The sequence below is a fragment of the Zingiber officinale genome, chromosome 4A, assembly GCF_018446385.1.
Source record: "Zingiber officinale cultivar Zhangliang chromosome 4A, Zo_v1.1, whole genome shotgun sequence".
In the NCBI taxonomy this organism is placed as follows: domain Eukaryota; kingdom Viridiplantae; phylum Streptophyta; class Magnoliopsida; order Zingiberales; family Zingiberaceae; genus Zingiber; species Zingiber officinale.
The window spans coordinates 154,384,451-154,406,369 of record NC_055992.1 but is presented as its reverse complement, the minus strand read 5'-3'; the positions used below and the strand labels follow the sequence as shown (position 1 = coordinate 154,406,369).

Here is a 21,919-nt window from a genome sequence, read left to right as displayed (position 1 = left end):
AATCATTGTAGCAATCCTCCTGAAGAGGCTTCGATTCGAAGTGCTTGCAAACTGGGACTGGACCGGACCAGACATGACGGTTTAAACCGGGATCAGGAGGAAGATTCAGTCGGGTTTACCACAAAAACACATGGTTAAGACTGGTAACAAAAATGCATGGTTAAGACTGGTAAAAATCGAAATAAAATGAGTAACAGGTACCCTTAATTCTTTGGCTTTTTTAGAATTATAACGTATTTCACTTGTATGAGATTTGTAATAATTTCTTTAGTTTCAATTGATTAGGAAAAAAAAGATTTTTTTTTATCTTAATAAAAAACACATATTTTGAAGAAGATTACACCATAAGATTTAAAATATCAAACCCTACTGGACTTCTGATCTGTAGTTGAAATGATACTATTTTGACATGTGTTAATGTTTTGATGCATAGTATAGTAATTTATTAGAATAATATGTTTTTGACCGTTTCAGCCTGTATGATATGTGCGGCTTTGTCAAGATTTAATCTCTTGCCCATGGTAGCAATATTTACCCTGCAGTGTGATTTAAAATCATATTGTGCACCATATGAATCAAGTAGTAAATATTGTATGAGAACAAATAATTTTAACTCAAAATTATAGTGAAAAATAACATTACAATATTAAGATCCATCGTAACTTGTTGTGCAACTCGTATACGATAGAACTTAAGCTCTTTCAATCCGCAACATCTATAACAATGATCAAATAACCACTAAAAAAAATGAGACTAACATGTTCCTGAGTTCATGTTGAACAATTCGTGGTTCTTCAGCAAAAGTCACCTTTAGTTGGCCATTCAAAGATGAAGGTTAAGGTCGATCTCGCCCTTGAACTCATCATTGTCATGCTGGAATGTGAGGCTTGAGCTTGCAGGGGGCGATGGCACCATCAGTTGGGGCGATGGCACCATAAGTTGTTCGGTATTTGATTCTTTCATAGCCCCGGAGGGACCAGCATAACTCCCAGTATATTTCCTTTGCCAGTTTACAAACCTCAATTGCTCTTCTCTTGCCAAATGATGGTCATAAGGAGAAACCGAGGAAAATTGTGGCAGAGAATACCGTGGCTCGGTCCTCGAAGGAAAATGATAAGAATGTTGAGGTGTTGGGTAATAAGGAGGGTAGATCCATGGACGGAAATGGCTTCTAATAGCGTGTGTGGATGATGGAGTTACACGAAGAAAAGTTTGGGGTGAAAACATGGGAAGGAGTGGGGAATGCATGCCGTAGATCTCAGCTTCATGTTCAGCTATCTTGGCGGCATCTCGTTCCCTTCGATGGCCATTTTGGTGGCCACCCAATGCTTGCGAGCTTGTGAAGATGCGATCACAATATTGGCATTTGAATGTCGCCTTTCTCTCCGGTCTGTCCTCCGGTTTGTTCTCTACCGACTCTAAAACTTCATTCCTTGCTTCTTCATTAGCCATTTGATCTAGCAAAAAAAAATTTAAAGTTTTCCATATGAAGGTTAATAAGGAGATTATCCAAAGTAAACATTGATCTACTAGGAAGTGAAAACTTGATATGAAAATAGCATAATGAATTCAAACAATCTCATAGAAAAAAAAATCTCTAATAGAAAAACATTGAAAACAAAAACAAATAGCATCTTCATTCGATAACCTAACCTACACGAAGGATAAGAGCACACAGGATGTACTGCTTCTGGTGTGAAGAAGATGCACGAGTGAGATGTGCTTGAGAATTGGCCTCTTCTTATACTATTTTGGACATAAGGAAAAAGCTCGAAATGGAAGCCTGTTCTTAAAGGGAAGAATTTACTGAATCAAAACTCTCGAAAAGAAGTCTCGGTTATCAAAGATTCAGCCAGACAGAAAAGTCCTTTAAACATAATGGGACTATGGGAGTAATGAATTAAGGCATTCTCTCTTTCCTTAAACAATAAACCCATCCCCTCATATGAAATAGAAACAAGTGTGATCATTATAGTCAAGAAAAATTACCATCAAAGAGAAATATGAGTTCTCCAGTTGTCAGTTCTTGATATTATAGAAGCAATCTGTAGACGACGAGCTGCAATAATTTTTCAAACTTAAAAAAATTTTTACTGACCATCTGGAAGCAACGATTCAACAGAGTCCACATTAACTTAATATCTATCTATTTTGTACAATTCTGAAAACAAAACAAATCCAATTGTGACAAGTATTGAATTGTTTGTTCCATGGCAACTTACAGAACATTGTTTCTAATTATGTCAAGTGACACATGCTTACTCTCATGACATAAATCCAAGAAATTAAATTGGGATGCTCTTCTGGACATCATTTAAAGGAAACAATAAGCGAAATCCAATAAGGCTAGTCATGAATGAAACTTCGATACTGCCAACAGATTTTTTTTTAAAAAAAAAGTTCGAAGCCGCCTTGCTAAAGAAGAAAAATTGATCAGTGAGAGTAAATACTTGGCATAATATATGTTTGCAAAATTGGCATGAAGATAATGAAAGAAACCAAAATTTCCTTTAGTTTACTAAGTGCGTAAAATAAGAAATGAAGGTAGGTTAAGGCTTCCCAACCCGAGATTAAGGAGAAAAATAAGTAGGAGCCATCAATTCGAACTATTCTTGTCTAGGTAATTCCGTGCCAGGATTTCAGTTCCCGGCCAACGGTTTGTGCCAGTATTCAGCAAGAATTGAAGTGCATTCCGCAACCAAATAAATTGGTATTATCTCTTACGAGATTTGAAGTATCATTCCGTGCCATATTTTAGTTCCCGACCAAAAAGTTATTGTGTCGACGTTTACCAAAGTGTCGAAGTGTGTTTCTTGACCGAATAAACCGGTATTATCTCGCACGAGATTTAGAGTATCATCCTGTTCTGCGCCAGTCCTGTGCCAATCCTGTGCCAGCCAAAATGTTATGGTTTTGGCACCATATTGTGCTAACACTACATCTAGCTTAATTCACACCCATATACATGAACTTGAATGAATGTTACCCGATCGACAAAGTGAAGAGTATCAAGGTACTCACAAGATGATGTTTAATGAACATAAATTCCAGACATTGTCTTGGAAGATCAAAATCATTGCCAAAGGTGATGAAACACAGTAGTGCAATGTTGCAGTTGAATTGAGATTTAATCTGATAGTTCTTTCACATTTTTTTTTCCTTGAAAAATTAAATTTACCTGAGTGTCATTGGGCTTCTTTCTTGGGGAAGAAGATCTTCCACATATGGGAAGCTCAAACCAACCGGAAGAGACGAGTTGTAGAGCCAGTGGGGAATGGAAGCATCAACTGTCGTATCCGGATGGTACGCAGACTTAGTAGAACGTTTTTAAGGTTTCGCCGCTCCGGCAAACTCCGATCTGCTACTTGATTTTAAGACTCTTCCACGCCTTCTGTCGCCACGGCTTCCTCGCTGACGTCTCCGTCCTCCTCGATTGCACGTACCCCAGTGGGGTCGCTAGCGCCGGCATCGTGCACGGCCTCGGAGATCGGCGAGCCCCAATCGTCGACGAGGGCAAGGGCACCGGGCCAAGCATATCGGAATTTGGATCCGGAAATTTACACATTGACCCCAAATTTTTATCGCTTCAGTCATAATACCCCTAAATTATTATTATTATTTTTAACTCTTGCCATTTCACCTCTGATTATTAATATCGTTAACTGTGGGTTGAAACTTTAAAAATATTTTATTAACAAAGTCTTAAGAACATTTTTAAAAAATATGAAATATTAAGCATTTAAAAACATTGGCCTAATAAATTTTTAATTCTCTTTGTTGTTTTGGCTAGCCAATAAATTTGAAACACAACTTATCTACATCCAAAATTCAAAAGGCAATTAAATATATTTAAATCAGTGTGATATCATGTAATAATTAATGAGTCAATTTTAACTTAAAATATTAATATATATATATATATATATATATATATATATATATCATATTTGTACCATATCAATCAGTTGGTAGTATAATATGATAATTATGTATATGTTATATATAATTGATATAGACGATACCTACTATTAGAAGAAAGAATGACTTATTGAACTCTCTCTAAGATTATTTTTATCTATAATGGATATCAATCTACTTGGAGAATACTACCATATCTCGAATTCAAAGTAAGGGCTCCTGAATTCGATAAGCGAGTGAGAATTTCTTTTGTGTATGTGAGTTGTTTGCATTACACATTTAATTCAACTCTCTTATATGCTCAATTTTGTATTTCTAAGATAATAGAATCAGAATATTTTCTTTGAATTTACGTTCAATTTTGGAAATAAAGAAACAGACCGGGCTGAACTTCTTGGATTGGTTTCGAAACCTAAGAATTGTTCTCAGGGCAAGAAAGAAGAAGCTGCTCCAAAGGGCTCATGTTACCATTGTGGTAATTAAAATGGTTCATTGGAGAAGAAACTGCAAGATTTATCTTGAGTCCATGAAGAAAAGAAATGCATCTGATACCCCATCTCCTTTAGATATTTTTATTATTGAATGTCACACTACTTCTTCAAGCACTTGGGTATTAGATACCGGATATACCTCATATATATGTAATAACATAAGTGGGCTAAAGAATTGTAGATGACTAGTCAAGGAAGATTCAAATTTGCGAGTTGGCAATGGAGCAAAAGTTACAACTATAGTCATAGGAATGTATTTGTTGAAACTCCCTAGTAGACTAGTTTTGGATTTGGATAATTATTATTATGTTCCTTTGTTAATAAAGATCATTATTTCTATTTCTTGCTTAAATAGAAAAAATTTTCATTTAACTTTTAGCAACAATTGTTGTTACATAATTTTTAATGGTGTTCTTTACGCGACCGGAATGTTATGCAATGGTATCTACGTGCTAGATATATCCAACGATATATTCAATATTGAAATAAGTAACAAACGTGTTAAACGAGACGATCAGTTAACTTCCTACATGTGACATTGGTCATATAAGAAAGAAACATATGTCTAAATTATATAAATGTAAAATTTGTAAATCATTTGAATTGGATTCATTTGATACATGTGCTTTATGCTTGCAAGGCAAGATAACTAAATTACCTTTTAAGGGAAAAAGGTGAACGAGAGAATGATGTATTAACCCTCATACATACTGATGTATGTGGACCTATGTCAACTCGTGCACGTGAAGGTTATAACTACTTCATTACCTTCATCGATGATCCCTCATGATTTGGGTAAGTGCATTTCTTAAGATACAAGTTTGAGGCCTTTAAAAAGTTTAAAAAAATATAGACATGAAGTAGAGAAATAATTAGGCAAGAGTATTAAAATACTTTGATAAGATTGAGTTGGTAAATAGTTAAGCAAAAAGTTTCAGGTTTATCTTAGAGACAATGGTATATTGTCTCAATGGACTCTGCCTTATACACTACAATACAATGTATGTCTAAGAAGAAAAACTGAATCTTGTTGGACGTAGTTAGGTCGATGATGAATCATGCAAATCTTTCCAAATTCTGTTGGGCTTACATACTCGAGATAGTTGTTTACTTGCTAAATAGAGTCTCGACTAAGGTAATCTCTACTACTCTATATGAGATATGAACTAGTAATAAACCTTATATATCTTATTTGAATATATGATATTGTCCTGCTTATGTGATAAGGACCATGTCAGATAGACTAGATGATAAGTCTGATAAGTATTTATTTATTGGTTACCCTAAGAAAATAAGGGGTTATCAATTATATCATCCCTTAGAACAAAAGGTGTTTATTTTATGACATGTTGTATTTTTGGAGAACAAATTTCTTTACAGGAAAATAGTGAAAGTGAGGTTAAAATTTAAGATAGTTCAAGAGACTTTAATAGACACTGAAGAGATATGTAATCAAGAACCACAACCAATTACTCATGAGGATGAGGTAATGGATGAACCTATTGTTACACCACCTCTTCGTAGATCTAGTAGGATATGTCTAATTTTCAAGAGATATGGATTTTTCATTAGTGAATTAAAAGATGTATTACTCATTAAAAATGAGGAGTCTACTAATTATAAAGAAGTTATGAATAGTTCAAAAAGGGACTCATGGTTAGAAGCCATGAAATCAAAAATGGATTCAATGTATTAAAACAAAGTTTAGAACTTGATAGACCCACCCGAAGGTATTACACCTATTAGGTGCAAGTGAATTTTCAAGAAAAAAATTGATATGGATAGTAATTTCATTACCTACAAAGTGAGATTGGTAGTGAAAGGCTATCGTCAAAAATACTGTATTGACTATCAAAGGGTGAGATTTAATATAATGACAAGCACATATATTTAATATTTATTTCTTTGACTTATCAAAGGGTGAGATTTAGTTCGATAAATCAAAAGGTCCGATAAGTTGGGAAATGATATTACTTATAGTGTGTGTTGTTGATTATAGAAGGAAACTGTGTCCTAGTAATTTAGGTTGAGAATGCCCCCAAGAGGAGCTCATAAGGATTGTCATGTTAAACTCTGCAGGTGGGCTTAGTCTGACATGACGATAAAGTTGAGTGGTACTACTCTTGGACTAAGATATTAATTAAAGCGAGTTGTCAGTAACTCAATTAAATTAATGGGCATTCGATATCTTAAACATAGGGAGACTAACACACTCATGATAAGAAGGGGCCCATAATGTAATTTGGGATTGGTGCGGTAGTGCAATAATAGCTCTCTAGTGGAATGAGTTATTATTGATGAGCTTGAGTTGTGTGTTCGGGGCGAACACGGGATACTCAAGCTCGTCGGGAGGCCAAAACTAATTTCTCCTCTAGGTCCCTGTCGTAGCCTCATTAATGCTTCATATCCACCCATGAAAAGCCCATCTTGGTATCCAAGAGGGGGTCGGCCCAAGGCTTGGTAACCAAGCCAAGGGTCGGCCACTACTCTCTCTAAGGGGGCCGACCACAATTAATTTTGAAGGGGCCGACCACATAATTCAAATTATGAGGGGTGTTTTGAATTTTTAAAATATTCTCTTTGTAGATATCTACAAGTTTTAAAAGAGATATTTAAAATTATAAAACTTTCCTTATTTGAATTAGGTCACATGGTTTAAAAGAAAGTTTAAAAGTTTTAAAACTTTCCTTTTTTAACCATCCTCATGGTTTTTAAAAAGGGAGTTTTAAATTTGAAACTTTCCTTTTTTGTCACAATGTTAAAAAAGGAAATTTTAAATGAGAAGTTTTAAATTTTAAAACTTGTTTTAAAATAAAGAAAACTTTCCTTTTTAAAATATCCACATTAGGAGATTAAAAGAGAGTTTGTAAAATTTTATAAGAGCTTTCCTTCTTTACTTATAAAATTTTTACAAGATTTTTATTTCCTTCCTCTTAGGGCCGGCCACCCTTGCCTGGTGCCCAAGCAAGGGGGCGGCCAATCAATTAAGTCAATCAAAGAGGAGAAAAAAGAATTTAAAAAGAGGAAAGGAAAAACAAGAGGAAGATTTTAATTTTTTTTGTAAAATTCTTTCCTTGTATGCCTTGGGCAAGTATTATAAAAGAATGAGAGGAGAGGCCTCATGAGATCAATTCTTATTCTCTTGCTTATGCTCCCTCTTGTGGTCGGCCCTCTCCCCTTGCCTTTCCCCTTGCTCTCTTTTATTTCTTTGTGATGGTGGTGGCCGGATTTTAGAGAAGGAGGAAGGAGCTTTTGGGTGGTGTTCATCTTGGAAGATCATCACCCACATGACATCCAAGAGGAGACGAGGAATACGACAGAAGATCTCGAGGTTATTAGCATACAAAGAAAAGATATAACTAGTAATTATTTTCCGCATCATATTAGGTTTTTCTTTGTATGAATTCCAAACACAAGAGGCATATGATTCTAGAGTTTCGAATTTGTGATTCGAGTTTGTGTTTTTTTTTCGAATTTGTGATTTGATTTTTCTTTTTGGTTAAACCTAGAGTTATATAAGGAAATTAAATATTAGCTTTCCTTAAAAGGCTTTGTCTAGGCGGTGGTAGATGATCTCATACCCAAGAAGGACTAGTGCCTCGCCATGCAATCCTAGAAGCTAATTTTGGAAATTAATATTTAATTGAATTTATAACATAGGTGGATTTGGATTAATAATGTTAAGCATCGTTTGCGATCCAAATCTAAATCATTAAGAGCAGATAAGTTAAATTTGGAATCAATAATGTTAAGTTCTGTTTGCAATTCCTAATTTAATTTCTAAAGAACACAATAGGTTGTTTAGGAAAGGTTCGACACTTGTACAAAATTTTTGTACAATGGAGCCGGTATGGTCTTCCTAGGACCAACCAACAATTGGTATCAGAGCTAGGGTTTACCTCTGTGTGTTTGATTTTCAGTTTAATTATGCACATGTCATACATAATTTAGGCAGGGTAATAGTAGGATGTGTTAACTCTGTGGTTGCAGGCTCCAACTATTATGGCTTATAGATATTGTGTGTGATTGAACCCTTGAACATGTCAAGGGCATTTTTGTGTGTGCATGATTGTATATATTAAATACAACAGGAGCTGTATTAGTTTTAGAATTTTACATTTTTGTTTCGATCTAGATTATATGTACATTCCTTTGTGGAATATAGAATCGATATATGTAAAATTCTATTTTTGTCGCGGGTCGTATCCTTGCAAGGTGTGGTACTATTGGAGGACCAGAAGCGTAGCGAAAAAAGGAAGCTTGATGCAACATCAACATCAGGATTTAACAACAACTTATGATATAATGAACAATCTCAAGGATTTCTTTGGTCACCAGGATCGGGTCGCTAGGCAAGAAGCTATGAGAAAGATAATGATAGTCACCATGATAGAAGGGACTCCCGTAAGAGATCATATCCTAAAGATGATGACTTATTTAAACGAAATACAAATCTTTGGAGGAGAAATCGATGGGTAAACCCAGATCAATATGATTCTCCAAACGCTACGTACCTAAAAGTTTTGAGCATTTCCGCTTGAACTATAATATGAATAAAAGGATGTATTCATTGGTGGAACTGCTGACAGAACTTCAGGTAGCAGAAGGGATATTTGGTCTTAATTCTTAGATTCACTATGCTGAAAATGGTTCTACTTCTAAGTCGAAAGGCAAGAAGAAGAAGAAACATGCTATTTCAGCAAAGAAGGTAAATAAACCTTAAGGTATAGGACAAAAAGATGGAATGAAGAAGTCGAAGGGCAAGTGCTTCATCTGCAAGCAGGCAGGACATTGGAAGGCAGACTATCCTTGTAGGAAAGAAAATAATAAAGGTATATCTCATGCTCTAGTAGTTGAAACATGTTTAGCGGTGTTATCTACCAGCACCTGGTGTGTAGATACGGGAGCCATTGATCATGTCTGCAACTCTTTGCAGGGGTTCCAGGAAACCCAATGACTATTTGAAGGAGAGATAACCGTCTACATGGGCAATACTACTAAGGTGACGACTATTGCAGTAGGAGACATCTACTTATCTTTTGATAGGAATAGAAGTTTGGTTTTAAGAAATTGTCTTTATGTACCCAGTTTCAAAAAGAATTTAATTTCAGTTTCTAAACTGTATTTGGATGGATATTCTGTTTCTTTCAATAATAATGTGGTTATAAAGAGAAATAGTGTAATTATCTGTTCTGGTGCATTGGTTGACAATTTATATACTTTAAATCTAATTTCTTCCACAAAATAACATATGAAAATTAATAACACATCTTCTAATTCCAATAAGAGAAAGGAACCTTCGAAGATGAACAAAATATATCTTTGGCATCTAAGGCTTGATCATATTAACTTAAGTAGAATTCAAAGGCTTATAGCTGATGGACTCTTGGGTTCATTAGTGGTGCAAAACTTTCCAATCTGTGAATCTTGCTTGGAAGGTAAAATGACCAAGAGACCTTTTAAGGCCAAGGGGTATAGAGCCAAAGATGTGTTAGAACTGTTCATTCTGATTTGTGTGGTCCTATGTCTATCCAGGCAAGAGGTGGTTTTGAATACTTTGTCTCTTTTATAGACGATTATTCGAGATACGGATGCATTTACTTGATGCGCCGCAAGTCTGAGTGCTTTGATAAGTTCAAAGAGTACAAGGCTGATGTGGAGAAACGTCTTGGTACAAGTATCAAGACACTACGGTCTGATCGTGGTGACGAATACCTCTTAGGAGAGTTTAGGAATTACTTATCAGAAGCTGGGATTCAATCCCAATTATACGCACCTGGTATACCCCAACAGAATGGTGTGGCAGAATGAAGGAATAGGACTCTTATGGAGATGGTTAAATCGATGATGAGTTATTCAGAATTACCAAATTCATTTGGGGATACGCTCTGGAAATGGCAGCGCACATTCTGAACTTGGTACCTTCTAAATCAGTACCCTCTACTCCCGTAGAATTGTGGAATGAGCGAAAGCCTAGTCTGAGACATATTCAGATTTGGGGTAGTCCAGCACATGTGCTGAAAGCAGATGCTGATAAGTTAGAATCTCGTACAGAAGTTCGCGTATTTGTGGGTTATCCTAGAGGAACGAAAGGTGGTTTATTTTATAGTCCTAAAGACCAGAAGGTTATTGTTAGCATCAATGCCCAATTTTTAGAAGAAGACTATATAATGGACCACAAGCCCAGAAGTAAAATTGTTCTAGAAGAAATGAGAGAGAACACGTCTACTTCAATACCAACAGTACAAGATGAAGTATCATAAGAAACTACAACACGTGTAACAAATGATGCACAGTTACAGACAGCGCCTCATCGTAGTGGGAGGGTTGTAAGGTAACCTAAGAGATTCATGTTTTTGGGAGAGTCTTCGGACTTGATCCCGAGAAAACATGAACCTGATCCCCGGACATATGATGAAGCACTCCAAGATAAAGATGCAGTATCTTGACAAAAGGTAATGAATTCTGAAATAGAATCTATGTATTTTAATAAGGTCTGGGAGGTTGTAGAACCACCAAATGGTATAAAAGCTGTTGGATGCAGTGTATCTACAAAAGGAAAAGAGCGACAGACTGGAAGGTAGGAACCTTCAAAGCAAGACTTGTTGCGAAAGGGTACACTCAGAAAGAGAGAATCGATTATGAGGAGACCTTTTCACCAGTAGCTATGCTTAAGTCTATCCGGTTACTCTTATCCATTGCTGCTCATATGGATTATGAGGTTTGACAAATGGATGTCAAGACAGCTTTCCTTAACGGAAGTCTTGAAGAAAACATCCATATGAAGCAACCAGAGGGGTTCATTGAAAAAGGCAAAGAGCATCTAGTGTGCAAACTCAATCGATCTATTTATGGACTGAAGCAAGCTTCAAGATCTTGGAACATCCAATTTAATGAAGTAATCCAGTCATATGAATTTATTCAATGTCTAGATGAGTCTTGTGTATACAAGAAGTGTAACGAAAACGTGGTGGTATTTCTTGTACTATACGTAGATGATATTTTGTTAATTGTCAACAATGTCAAGGTGTTATTAGACGTAAGGGTATGGTTGTCTAAACAATTCGATATGAATGACTTAGGAGAATGTGCACACATTCTTGGGATCAAAGTTATAAGGGATCGCAAGAAAAGAATGTTGTGTCTATCTCAAGCTTCATATATAGATACAATCCTTGTTCGTTTTAGCATGCAAAACTCCAAGAAAGGTTTCTTACCTTTTAGACATGGAGTAGATTTATCTAAAGAGATGTCTCCGAAGACATCAAAGGAGATAGAGGACATGAAGGCAGTTCCTTATGCTTCGGCTGTGGGAAGCCTAATGTATGCAATGCTGTGTACGAGACTGGATATCTGTTTTGTCGTGGGCATGGTTAGCAGATATCAAGGTAACCCTAGACAAGGACATTGGACTGCTGTAAAGCATATATTGAAGTACCTGAGAAGGACTAAAGATTATATGCTAGTTTATCAAGCAGATAATTTACTCCCTGTGGGTTACACGGATTCAGATTTCCAATCAGATAGGGACAATAATAAGTTTACATCAGACTATGTGTTTACTTTAGGAGATAGAGCCATTGTATGGAGGAGTGTTAAGCAGAAATGCATTTCAGACTCAACCATGAAAGCTGAGTATGTGGAAGCCTCTGAGGCAGCTAAAGAAGCAGTATGACTTAGCAACTTCCTAATGGACTTAGATGTGATTCCTGGTTTGCTCAAAATCATCACAATTTATTGTGATAATAGCAGTGCAGTTGCAAACTCGAAGGAACCACAGCCCATAAGGAAAGTAAATATATAGAGCGCAAGTACCACCTGATACGAGATATCGTGAAGCGAGAAGAAGTTGTCGTCGCCAAGATTGCATCAGCAGATAACCTGGCAGATCCTTTCACTAAGGCCCTTCCGGCGAAAGCTTTCGATCGGCACGTGGAGGGGATGAGAATCAGATGTATGACAGCAGATATGGCAATTTAGTCTTTTAGTATAAGTGGAAGATTGTTAAAGTGTATACTAAAAGCCTAGCTTTTGTAAACATTTATTTTGAAATAAAGAATCACATTGGTCAAAAATGTCTACATTTATATGCTGAGTGTAGTTGTTCAATTAATTTATATTATAGATAACATGGCGTGTGGTGTCATACACAGAAGATCATGTTATCAGTTCCTTATAAATTATAAACAGTATCTCACGACTGAGATGGAAATGAACAAACCATCAGAACAGTCGTAGTGTAATTAGGTATTAGTTTATCTTAACTATATAATTACACTAGTACATTTAGAGTGTATTGAGTAGGACCATTGAGGCAGTTTCTTTTTATATTGACTAAATAAAAGAACAAGACCTCGGTTATTATGGAAGTGTGTGCTCTTAATCCTAATATAATGACAAGCACATATATTTAATATTTATTTCTTTGACTTATCAAAGGATGAGATTTAGTTCGATAAATCAAAAGGCCCGATAAGTTGGGAAATGATATTACTTATAGTGTGTGTTATTGATTATAGAAGGAAACTGTGTCCTAGTAATCTAGGTTGAGAATGCCCCCAAGAGGAGCTTATAAGGTTTGTCATGTTAAACCCTGCAGGTGGACTTAGTCCGACATGAGGATAAAGTTGAGTGATACTACTCTTGGACTAAGATATTAATTAAAGAGAATTGTTAGTAACTCAATTAAATTAATGGGCATTCGATATCTTAAACACAGGGAGACTAACACACTCATGATAAGAAGGAGCCCATAATGTAATTTGGGATTGGTGCAGTAGTGCAATAATAGCTCTCTAGTGGAATGAGTTATTATTGATGTACTTGAGTTGTGTGTTCGGGGCGAACACGGGATACTCAAGCTCGTCGGGAGGCCAAAACCAATTTCTCCTCTAGGTCCCTGTCGTAGCCTTATTAATGCCTCATATCCACCCATGAAAAGCTCATCTTGGCGTCCAAGAGGGGGCCGACCCAAGGCTTGGTGACCAAGCCAAGGGTCTTCCACTAATCTCTCTAAGGGAGCCGACCACAATTAATTTTGAAGGGGCCGACCACATAATTCAAATTATGAGAGGTGTTTTGAATTTTTAAAATATTCTCTTTGTAGATATCTACAAGTTTTAAAAGAGAGATTTTAAATTATAAAACTTTCCTTTTTTGAATTAGGCCACATGGTTTAAAAGAAAGTTTAAAAGTTTTAAAACTTTTCTTTTCTAACCATCCTCATGGTTTTTAAAAAGAGAGTTTTAAATTTGAAACTTTCCTTTTTTGTCACCATGTTAAAAAGAAAATTTTAAATGAGAAGTTTTAAATTTTAAAACTTGTTTTAAAATAAAGAAAACTTTCCTTTTTAAAACATCCACATTAGGAGATTAAAAGAGAGCTTGTAAAATTTTATAAGAACTTTCCTTCTTTGCTTATAAAATTTTTACGAGATTTTTATTTCCTTCCTCTTAGGGCCGGCCACCCTTGCCTGGTGCCCAAGCAAGGGACCGACCAATCAATTAAATCAATCAAAGAGGAGAAAAAGGAATTTAAAAGGAGGAAAGGAAAAATAAGAAGAAGATTTTAATTTTTTTTGTAAAAATCTTTCCTTGTATGCCTTGGGCAAGTATTATAACAAAAGGGGAGGAGAGGCCTCATGAGATCAATTCTTATTCTCTTGCTTGTGCTCCCTCTTGTGGTCGGCCCTCTCCCCTTGTCTTTCCCCTTGCTCTCTTTTATTTCTTTGTGGTGGTGGTGGCCGGATTTTAGAGAAGGAGGAAGGAACTTTTGGGTGGTGTTCATCTTGGAGGATCGTCACCCACACGACGTCCAAGAGGAGGCGAGAAATACGACAAAAGATCTCAAGGTTATTAGCATACAAAGAAAAGGTATAACTAGTAATTGTTTTCCGAATCATGCTAGTTTTTTCTTTGTATGAATTCCAAACACAAGAGACATATGATTCTAGAGTTTCGAATTTGTGATTCGAGTTTGTGTTTTTTTTTTGTTTTTCGAATTTGTGATTTGATTGTTCTTTTTTGTTAAACCTCGAGTTATATAAGGAAATTAAATATTAGTTTTTCTTAAAAGGCTTTGTCTAGGCGGTGGTGGATGATCTCATACCCAAGAAGGACTTGTGTCTCGCCATGCAGTCCTGGAAGCCAATTTCAGAAATTAATATTTAATTGAATTTATAACATATGTGGATTTGGATCAATAATGTTAAGCATTGTTTGCGATCCAAATCTAAATCATTAAGAACAGATAAGTTAAATTTGGAATCAATAATGTTGAGTTCCGTTTGCGATTCCTAATTTAATTTCTAAAGAACACAATAGGTTGTTTAGGAAAGGTTCGACACTTGTACAAAATTTTTGTATAGTGGAGCCGATATGATCTTCCTAGGACCAACCAACATTTACTGCAATAATGCTTCAACAATGGGGCCATTACACAGACTAAGAAACCAAGATCTTATCAACAATCTAAACGTATGCTTCACCACTATCACTTGATTAGGGAGATTGTAAGTGGAAAAAAAATACAAACTGAGAAAATTTTCATCAAAAGGAATCTAGTGGATCCTTTGACAAAGGTCCTATCACAAAGTAAGTTTAAGAGTCACATTGAGTCTTCTGGTATATGATACCAAGGAGATTGACATTAGGTCAAGTGAGAGTATGTTATATTTGAGAGATGTTATAAGACAATCACCTTAGATATTATATTATTTATTAGATAAATAAATTCACTATTTGAGTGTACATTCTTTATCTATATGATATTGATCTTAAACTCAATTAATGAAGTATGTAATACAATGCATAACATGAAAGAAATTATGATTAGATCACAATTAGTGGGTATCTCTCTATATGTAATTATGTACATATTGAAAGATTCTCTAGTCGATGAATTAATAAGATTAGGCATCATCAATTCGATAAGACTAGCATATGTTATGCTCCTTGATTTATCTAAGCAGTCGATCCTTACTAACTGGAAATATTAGGATGTTGAAAGTTAACATATGGATGTTGGTTAAAAATAATTAACTAGTTCATTAGACGTGACCTACTATGAGACTTCATATAGTTCTATACATGTCTATAAAAATATCATTACAACTCGAGTGCAAGTTTCTTTCAACTTGAGATATTCAAGTCATCTTGGTTATGGAGACGTATGCTTTGACATCTTTACCAAACATTTCCTTGAAGGTCTGACCCTAGGATGATTGGGTATAAGTCAAAGTGCCCGAAGGTATTTAAATAACCCACATAGGATTCATCACTCCTTTTTATAAGGCGACATATACACTATGACATATTGTAAGGATTATTACGCGTAAGTCTTTGGCCAAAGAATTACATGTCAAGAGGATGATCTTCTTGGACATATATTTGAGTAATTTGAATCCACAAGACAAGGAACTACTACTTAGAATAGGTGTGACATAGTCATCCTAGTGGATACTGACACATAGAATATATCATGAACTTAGTGGGTATAAGATGAGTGCTAGGAATAAATACACTGATAACCATAGCTGCTGAAGGATTCAGATTTAGTTCTAAGATCAATTATAATTTTTTTTTATTAATTGGGGATCATAATGTACTACTAGATGTCACTCATGATCAATTCATAATTAATGGTTAATTTTGAATGATCAATATAAATCAGAAACATATTGAGTCACACGCACTATAAGTATATCCGAAAGACTTAAAACAAATTTGAAAATTTTGATTATCATATTGAGAGACAATAAGTCTGGTAATACCAAACGAGGGACAAATATAGAAGATATTTGTTGAACTGGAAGTGATGATGGGCCACACCTCTTATAGGCAAGGTTGGATTTCTTTGGATGCCTACAGGTACGATAGCTTTGGGATCGTATCTGGCATTAGCTACACATGATGCATGAGATGACCACATATTAGAGGATGCTGCAAGTATTTGCACGTCATTATCGAGGGACTGAGATGTTGATGTGGGCACGCCATGCTTCTATGGCTGCTATGATCCATTATGTTTGGTAGATCCACAATCACTTGTGGTTTAAGAGTGAGAGTTTTGAGGGAGATTATATTTAGAAAAATTCAAACCCATGTATATCGTTCATTAGACATTTATTCAGACTTGGTGCTAAGCCGAGCATAAAAAGAATTTAAAAAAAAAAGATCTTCTAGTGATGAACTGTTGGATGTGAATTCGTTAGGGGGAAGGGTGAATAGCGATTAAAAAAAATTAGTGAGAGTACGCAGCAGAATAAACACGAAAACAACAACGCTAACACAAGTAAGTTTTACTTAGTTCGGAGACTTCAGCGACTCCTACTCCAAGGCATGCACTCGTTGAGTACTTTCGTTGGGCAATCCACTAGCAATTCGAAAAGTTGATTACAAAAGTAAGGTACAGAAATGCTAGCAAAAATAATACCGACAACAATTTAGAAGAAAAAAATAGCACTTGTCGAAGAGCCTTCGCAACGTCGTACAAGCACAGCAGAGCAATCGATTGCTTGTTGTTTGTTGTACTTTGCTCCAGGCCTCACCCTCCTTATATAGGAGGCTCGGGGCACCCTGATCCCTTCCAGGCACCTGGAGTGTGACGTAGCTCGTCCACACATGAAGCTCCACATGGTGATGCGACTGGGGATAACTTTTTGCATCCCGGGAGCCCGGATCCCTTCCGGGCGCCCGAACCTTTGTTTTTTTCAGCAACCTGCAAAAAATATTAGTCTGAGTCAAAATGCAAGACTACCCTGTAAAACAAAGTGTTAGCACAATTAAGTTATAAGAGTAACAAAAGTAGTAGCTAGATTCCGTCTCCTCGAGACCGGAATCTAGTCACGATTTCAACTTAGAGTTGGATCGACACCTAATGTTCCCATCCCAGGAACACGTCCTCACAGTTACTCCCCTCCAGTGACTTACCTCAACTTACTTGCTAGACGTCCAGTCAACCCTTCGACCCATCTGGACTTCGTGCCAGCTATCCGATCGGCCCGTCGACCTAGCTGAACTTCATGTCAGACGTCAGGTCAGCCCATCGACCCGTCTGGGCTTCTCCTGGATACTTCATAGAAGTGTTAGATCAATATGAAACTAACTTAACCTACTTTATCATTCATCAAAACTGAGTTAGACCGTTAGTGCTAACTGATAGATCGTTGGAAGCGATGGGGGGGGGGGGTGAATATCGCTCGTTTTAAAAACTTTTCTTTTCCTTTTCAAATCAGAAATGTGCAGCGGAACTTAAAGAAAAAGACACGTTTATTTACTTCGTTCGGAGCCTAGCTTGACTCCTACTCAAAGACCCGCGGTCCTTGACCGCACCGATGGGCAAAGCACTAAAACTCTTCTCTCCGAAGTCCTCGGAGAGAAGCAGATCGTACAAATACAATGGAATAAGATAGTAACAAGCCTACTATCTTATTTACAATTAAGTGCAATATTAAATAAGTATACCGACAATAGTATGCGTAGAATGTAGCTTGGTCGGTACTTCCGGACGGAGTGACTTGCTGAGCTGTTGAAGGTGTGTAGCACAATCTGTACGTGAGGAAGAACTTTTGAGATAATCAGAAGAGTTGTTTTTGCCTCTGTCTTCGAGCTTGGTTTTATAGGCGTACTGAAGGTTCGGTCGACCAATCCCCTGTTCGGTCGACCGAACCAGCTCCGATCACCTCCAGCTGGCAATCTGACGCTGGCTCATAATTGTGCTTTAATTTGCCTTCAATGGTTCGGTCGATCGATCCCTTTGTTCGGTCGACCGAACAGGCTCCTTCCCTGTTCGTCGAGATTTGTCGTGATCTGCATTTATTGCGCCTTTAATATTGATGGTTCGATTGACCGATCCTCGGGTTCGGTCGACCGATCCTCGGGTTCGGTCGACCGATCAGTGTAGTTTCCTTCTGCATCTGATCGTTGCTGATCTGTGCTGATTCATCTTGGTTCGGTCGACCGATCCGGCCAAACCTGCAACACAGTATTAAGCAAAGTATTCCTGCAACACAAAGGTTAGCACAGTAATATATAATGCATGAGTATGACAGTTAGAACTGTCTTGATCTCAACTTGGAAACCTTCCCGGTTTCTTTAGTTAGATCAGCGACCTTAGGTTGTTCCCTTTAGGAACCCGACCTCACTGTCGCTCTTCCACTTGCTTACCTCAACTTACCTGCCAAACATGATCCTCCAGACATGTTTGGTCTTTTGTCTGCTTAGTGTCTGATCACCTGATCCACTAAGACTTTTCCTGCAATACCATATTAGCCAACAACAATAATAGTAATACAGAAAATAATAGTAAACCTAAACCTAGATTTACCGAGATCCGTTGGTCTGGTCGACCGTGCGCGGTCGACCGGAAACCATCCGATCAACCTTGCTTGGAGTTCACTCCTCCAAGACTTCTCGTTACCTAAGGTTACCACCCCTTAGGATTTTCTCCACTTGGCTTCACTCACCAAGATCAGTATTCTGCTACCTAGGGATCAAGTCCTCCAGACCTATCCACCTGGCTTCCACGATATACCGAGATTTTCTCTCATTGCCTAGCCTCCAACTAGGACTTCCCTTGCCTAGCCTACAACTACGACTCCCCTAGATCAAGCTCTATACTAAAACATTCTTACTTAAACATATTTGTTTGACATTAAAACCTAGGAGGTCGATTGCACCAACAATCTCCCCCTTTTTGATGTTTGACAAATATGTTTAAGTTAGGTCAATTCAAAAAGATTTAGATTTCTAACTTAAACCTCTTTTCTCCCCCTTTTGTCATACAACAAAAAGAACCCCTCATAAATCACTTTTAATTGCTAAGAATCCCTAAGTTTTGCACCAACAATGATGGAATACTTGTAAATATTTACAAGATATGCCTAAGGTATTCCCTCACCTATTTGATGTATAATAGAGTTTTCAAAAATGAGTCGTAGAGATTTTGAAAAAGCCTTATTCCATTAAAAAATTGAGTAAATTTGCAGTATCTTTTTCAAAATAATTTTGAAGAATGCACTAAGTAAGATCTCTCAAGAATATGTTTCAAAAAGTATTCCAAGACTTAAAAGTATTTTTGAAAAAACATGATATAGAAGTTTTAATGCTTGCAAAAATTTCTTATAATTTCTTTCAAAAAATACTTTTCTTATGCACTAAGTAATTTTTTTTTTGCAAAGAATATTTCAAAGTATTTTTCAAGCTATGATTTTTCAAAAAGTATGAGTTTGAAAAATATGATTTTGAAAAGATAATGTTTGAAAAATAATTTTGTAAAAGTAATAATTTTCGTAAAAATTGATTAAGAGATTTTAAGATTAAAGAAGTTTTATCAAGCAATTTTCAAAGAGTGTTTTGAAACATTTTTCAAAATATGTTTTCAGAAAATATGTCCTTCAATCAAGTCTCTCCCCCTTAACTAGACATTATTTTTAGATATCCTTGTTACCCATAAGGAAGACTTTTCTATGTGTGTCTAAGGGTCACGATTGACTTAAGGTTCTAAAGACTTAGGCATTGAATAACAATATATATAATACACCCAATCAATCATCAATCAAAATTTGAAAATAATTCTTAATAGATATATAAGTTTTCAAAACATGTTTAAAATAATTTTAAATTTTAATTCTCTTAGCATCTCACCCCTTCTAAATTTTCAAGTATGGTAATCCTATAATTGTGTGAGTTAACTTTATTGATTTTGAATTTGGTGAAACTTAAATTTTAGTTAAACTTTGATTATTGCAAGTTAAATAGATGGTAACATTTATTTTGTGAATTAATTGAGTTAATGTTTAGTTTAGAAATTGTAAAGTTATTAAGTGGATTTGGCTAAGAATTGTTTTTAATAGCTATGGTTATAGGTTGATTGCTAGATTATTGATTGATTTAAACATAATTTAAAATTAGTTTCAATTTAATTTAGTATTATTATTAAATAGAGTAAGAATTAATTTTAATTGTTGATTAAAGTTTCATTATTAATAGTTACGAATTAATTGATTATGAATTATTATTAATTTCTTAGGAATTAGGTAAAGATTTTAAGATTAATTATAAAAACTTAATTTTGTTTAAGGTTAAAGTACTTAATTTGTTGATTAAAGTTAAGATTTCAAGTTGAGATTTATTAAGAATTAATTAAGTGTATTAAGTTTTAAAATAAGTTTAAAATAATTTTAATTAAGTTTTTTTTAAAAAATTATTTTAATTAAGTTTTTTTTAAAAATTATTTTAATTAAGTTTTAAACTAATTTTAATTAAGTTTTAAAATAAATTTAATTAAGTTTTTAAAATAATTTTAATTAAGTTTTTAAAATAATTTTAATTAAGTTTTAAAATAATTTTAATTAAGTTTTTAAAAATAATTTTAATTAATAATTTTAATTAAACTTTTAAAATAATTTTATTTAAGTTTTTAAAATAATTTTAATTAAGTTTTAAAATAATTTTAATTAAGTTTTTAAAATAATTTTAATTAAGTTTTAAAATAATTTTAATTAAGTTTTAAAATAATTTTAATTAAGTTTTAAAATAATTTTAATTAAGTTTTAAAAATAATTTTAATTAAGTTTTAAAATAATTTTAATTAAGTTTTAAAAATAATTTTAACTAAGTTTTTTAAAATAATTTTAATTAAGTTTTAAAATAATTTTAATTAAGTTTTAAAAATAATTTTAATTAAGTTTTAAAATAATTTTAATTAAGTTTTAAAATAATTTTAATTAAGTTTTAAAATAATTTTAGTTAAGTTTTTTAAAATAATTTTAATTAAGTTTCAAAATAATTTTAATTAAGTTTTAAAATAATTTTAATTAAGTTTTAAAATAATTTTAAGTTTTAAAATAATTTTAATTAAGTTTTTAAAATAATTTTAATTAAGTTTTAAAATAATTTTAATTAAGTTTTAAAATAATTTTAATTAAAAAATAATTTTTAATTAAATTAGGTTTGAATTAAGTTAAGTTTGAATTACGTTTGAATTAAGTTAGATTTGAATTAGGTTTGAATTAAGTTAGGTTTGAATTAAGTTTGAATTAAGTTAGGTTTGAATTAGGTTTGAATTAAGTTTGAATTAAGTTAGATTTGAATTAGGTTTGAATTAAGTTTGAATTAAGTTAGGTTTGAATTAGGTTTAAATTAAGTTAGGTTTGAATTAAGTTTGAATTAAGTTAGGTTTGAAATAGGTTTGAATTAGGTTTGAATTAAGTTTTACTTAAGTTTGAATTGAAGTTTGAGTTAATTAGAATTGAAGAGGTTATTGAACTCATGTTAGATTCAAACTTAGCTTTGGGTTAATCAAGCAGGTGTCCTAAGGATAAGTTTCAGTTCAGTGGCGAGGCATATGACCTACTTGAATATCATTAGACCACTTGCTGAAGACTTTCGAAACTGTTTCTGTCCAAAAAACTTAATACTAAATTTTGGTCTAACTAGCTCATGTTTGACTGGGGTAGCTTCGGTCAGATCCACTAAGTCTAGTGCACTAGGTAGAATTCCATATTCAGC

The 21,919-nt window shown here is 34.6% G+C and overlaps 1 protein-coding gene across 2 annotated transcripts; it reads right to left on the bottom strand.

Annotated features, from left to right (window-relative positions):
- Positions 1-649: 649 nt before the first annotated feature.
- Positions 650-3,566, bottom strand: LOC121971769 (zinc finger protein JAGGED-like). Of its 2 annotated transcripts, XM_042523201.1 has the most exons (3): positions 3,179-3,566; positions 1,990-2,059; positions 650-1,457 (listed from the first exon to the last, which is right to left on the bottom strand). In XM_042523201.1, exon 3 carries the CDS (start codon positions 1,450-1,452, stop codon positions 823-825), a length of 630 nt encoding a protein of 209 aa, XP_042379135.1. In that variant the 5' UTR covers positions 1,453-1,457; positions 1,990-2,059; positions 3,179-3,566; the 3' UTR covers positions 650-822. The 2 variants fall into 2 exon arrangements, with proteins under 2 accessions (XP_042379135.1, XP_042379134.1); XM_042523200.1 differs by lacking the exon at positions 1,990-2,059 and having other exon boundaries at positions 651-1,457.
- Between the last annotated feature and the right edge of the window lie 18,353 nt (positions 3,567-21,919).

Coding starts and splice junctions, on each gene's coding strand:
- LOC121971769 (XM_042523201.1), bottom strand. CDS start 1,452: ATGGCTAATGAAGAAGCAAGGAATGAAGTTTTAGAGTCGGTAGAGAAC.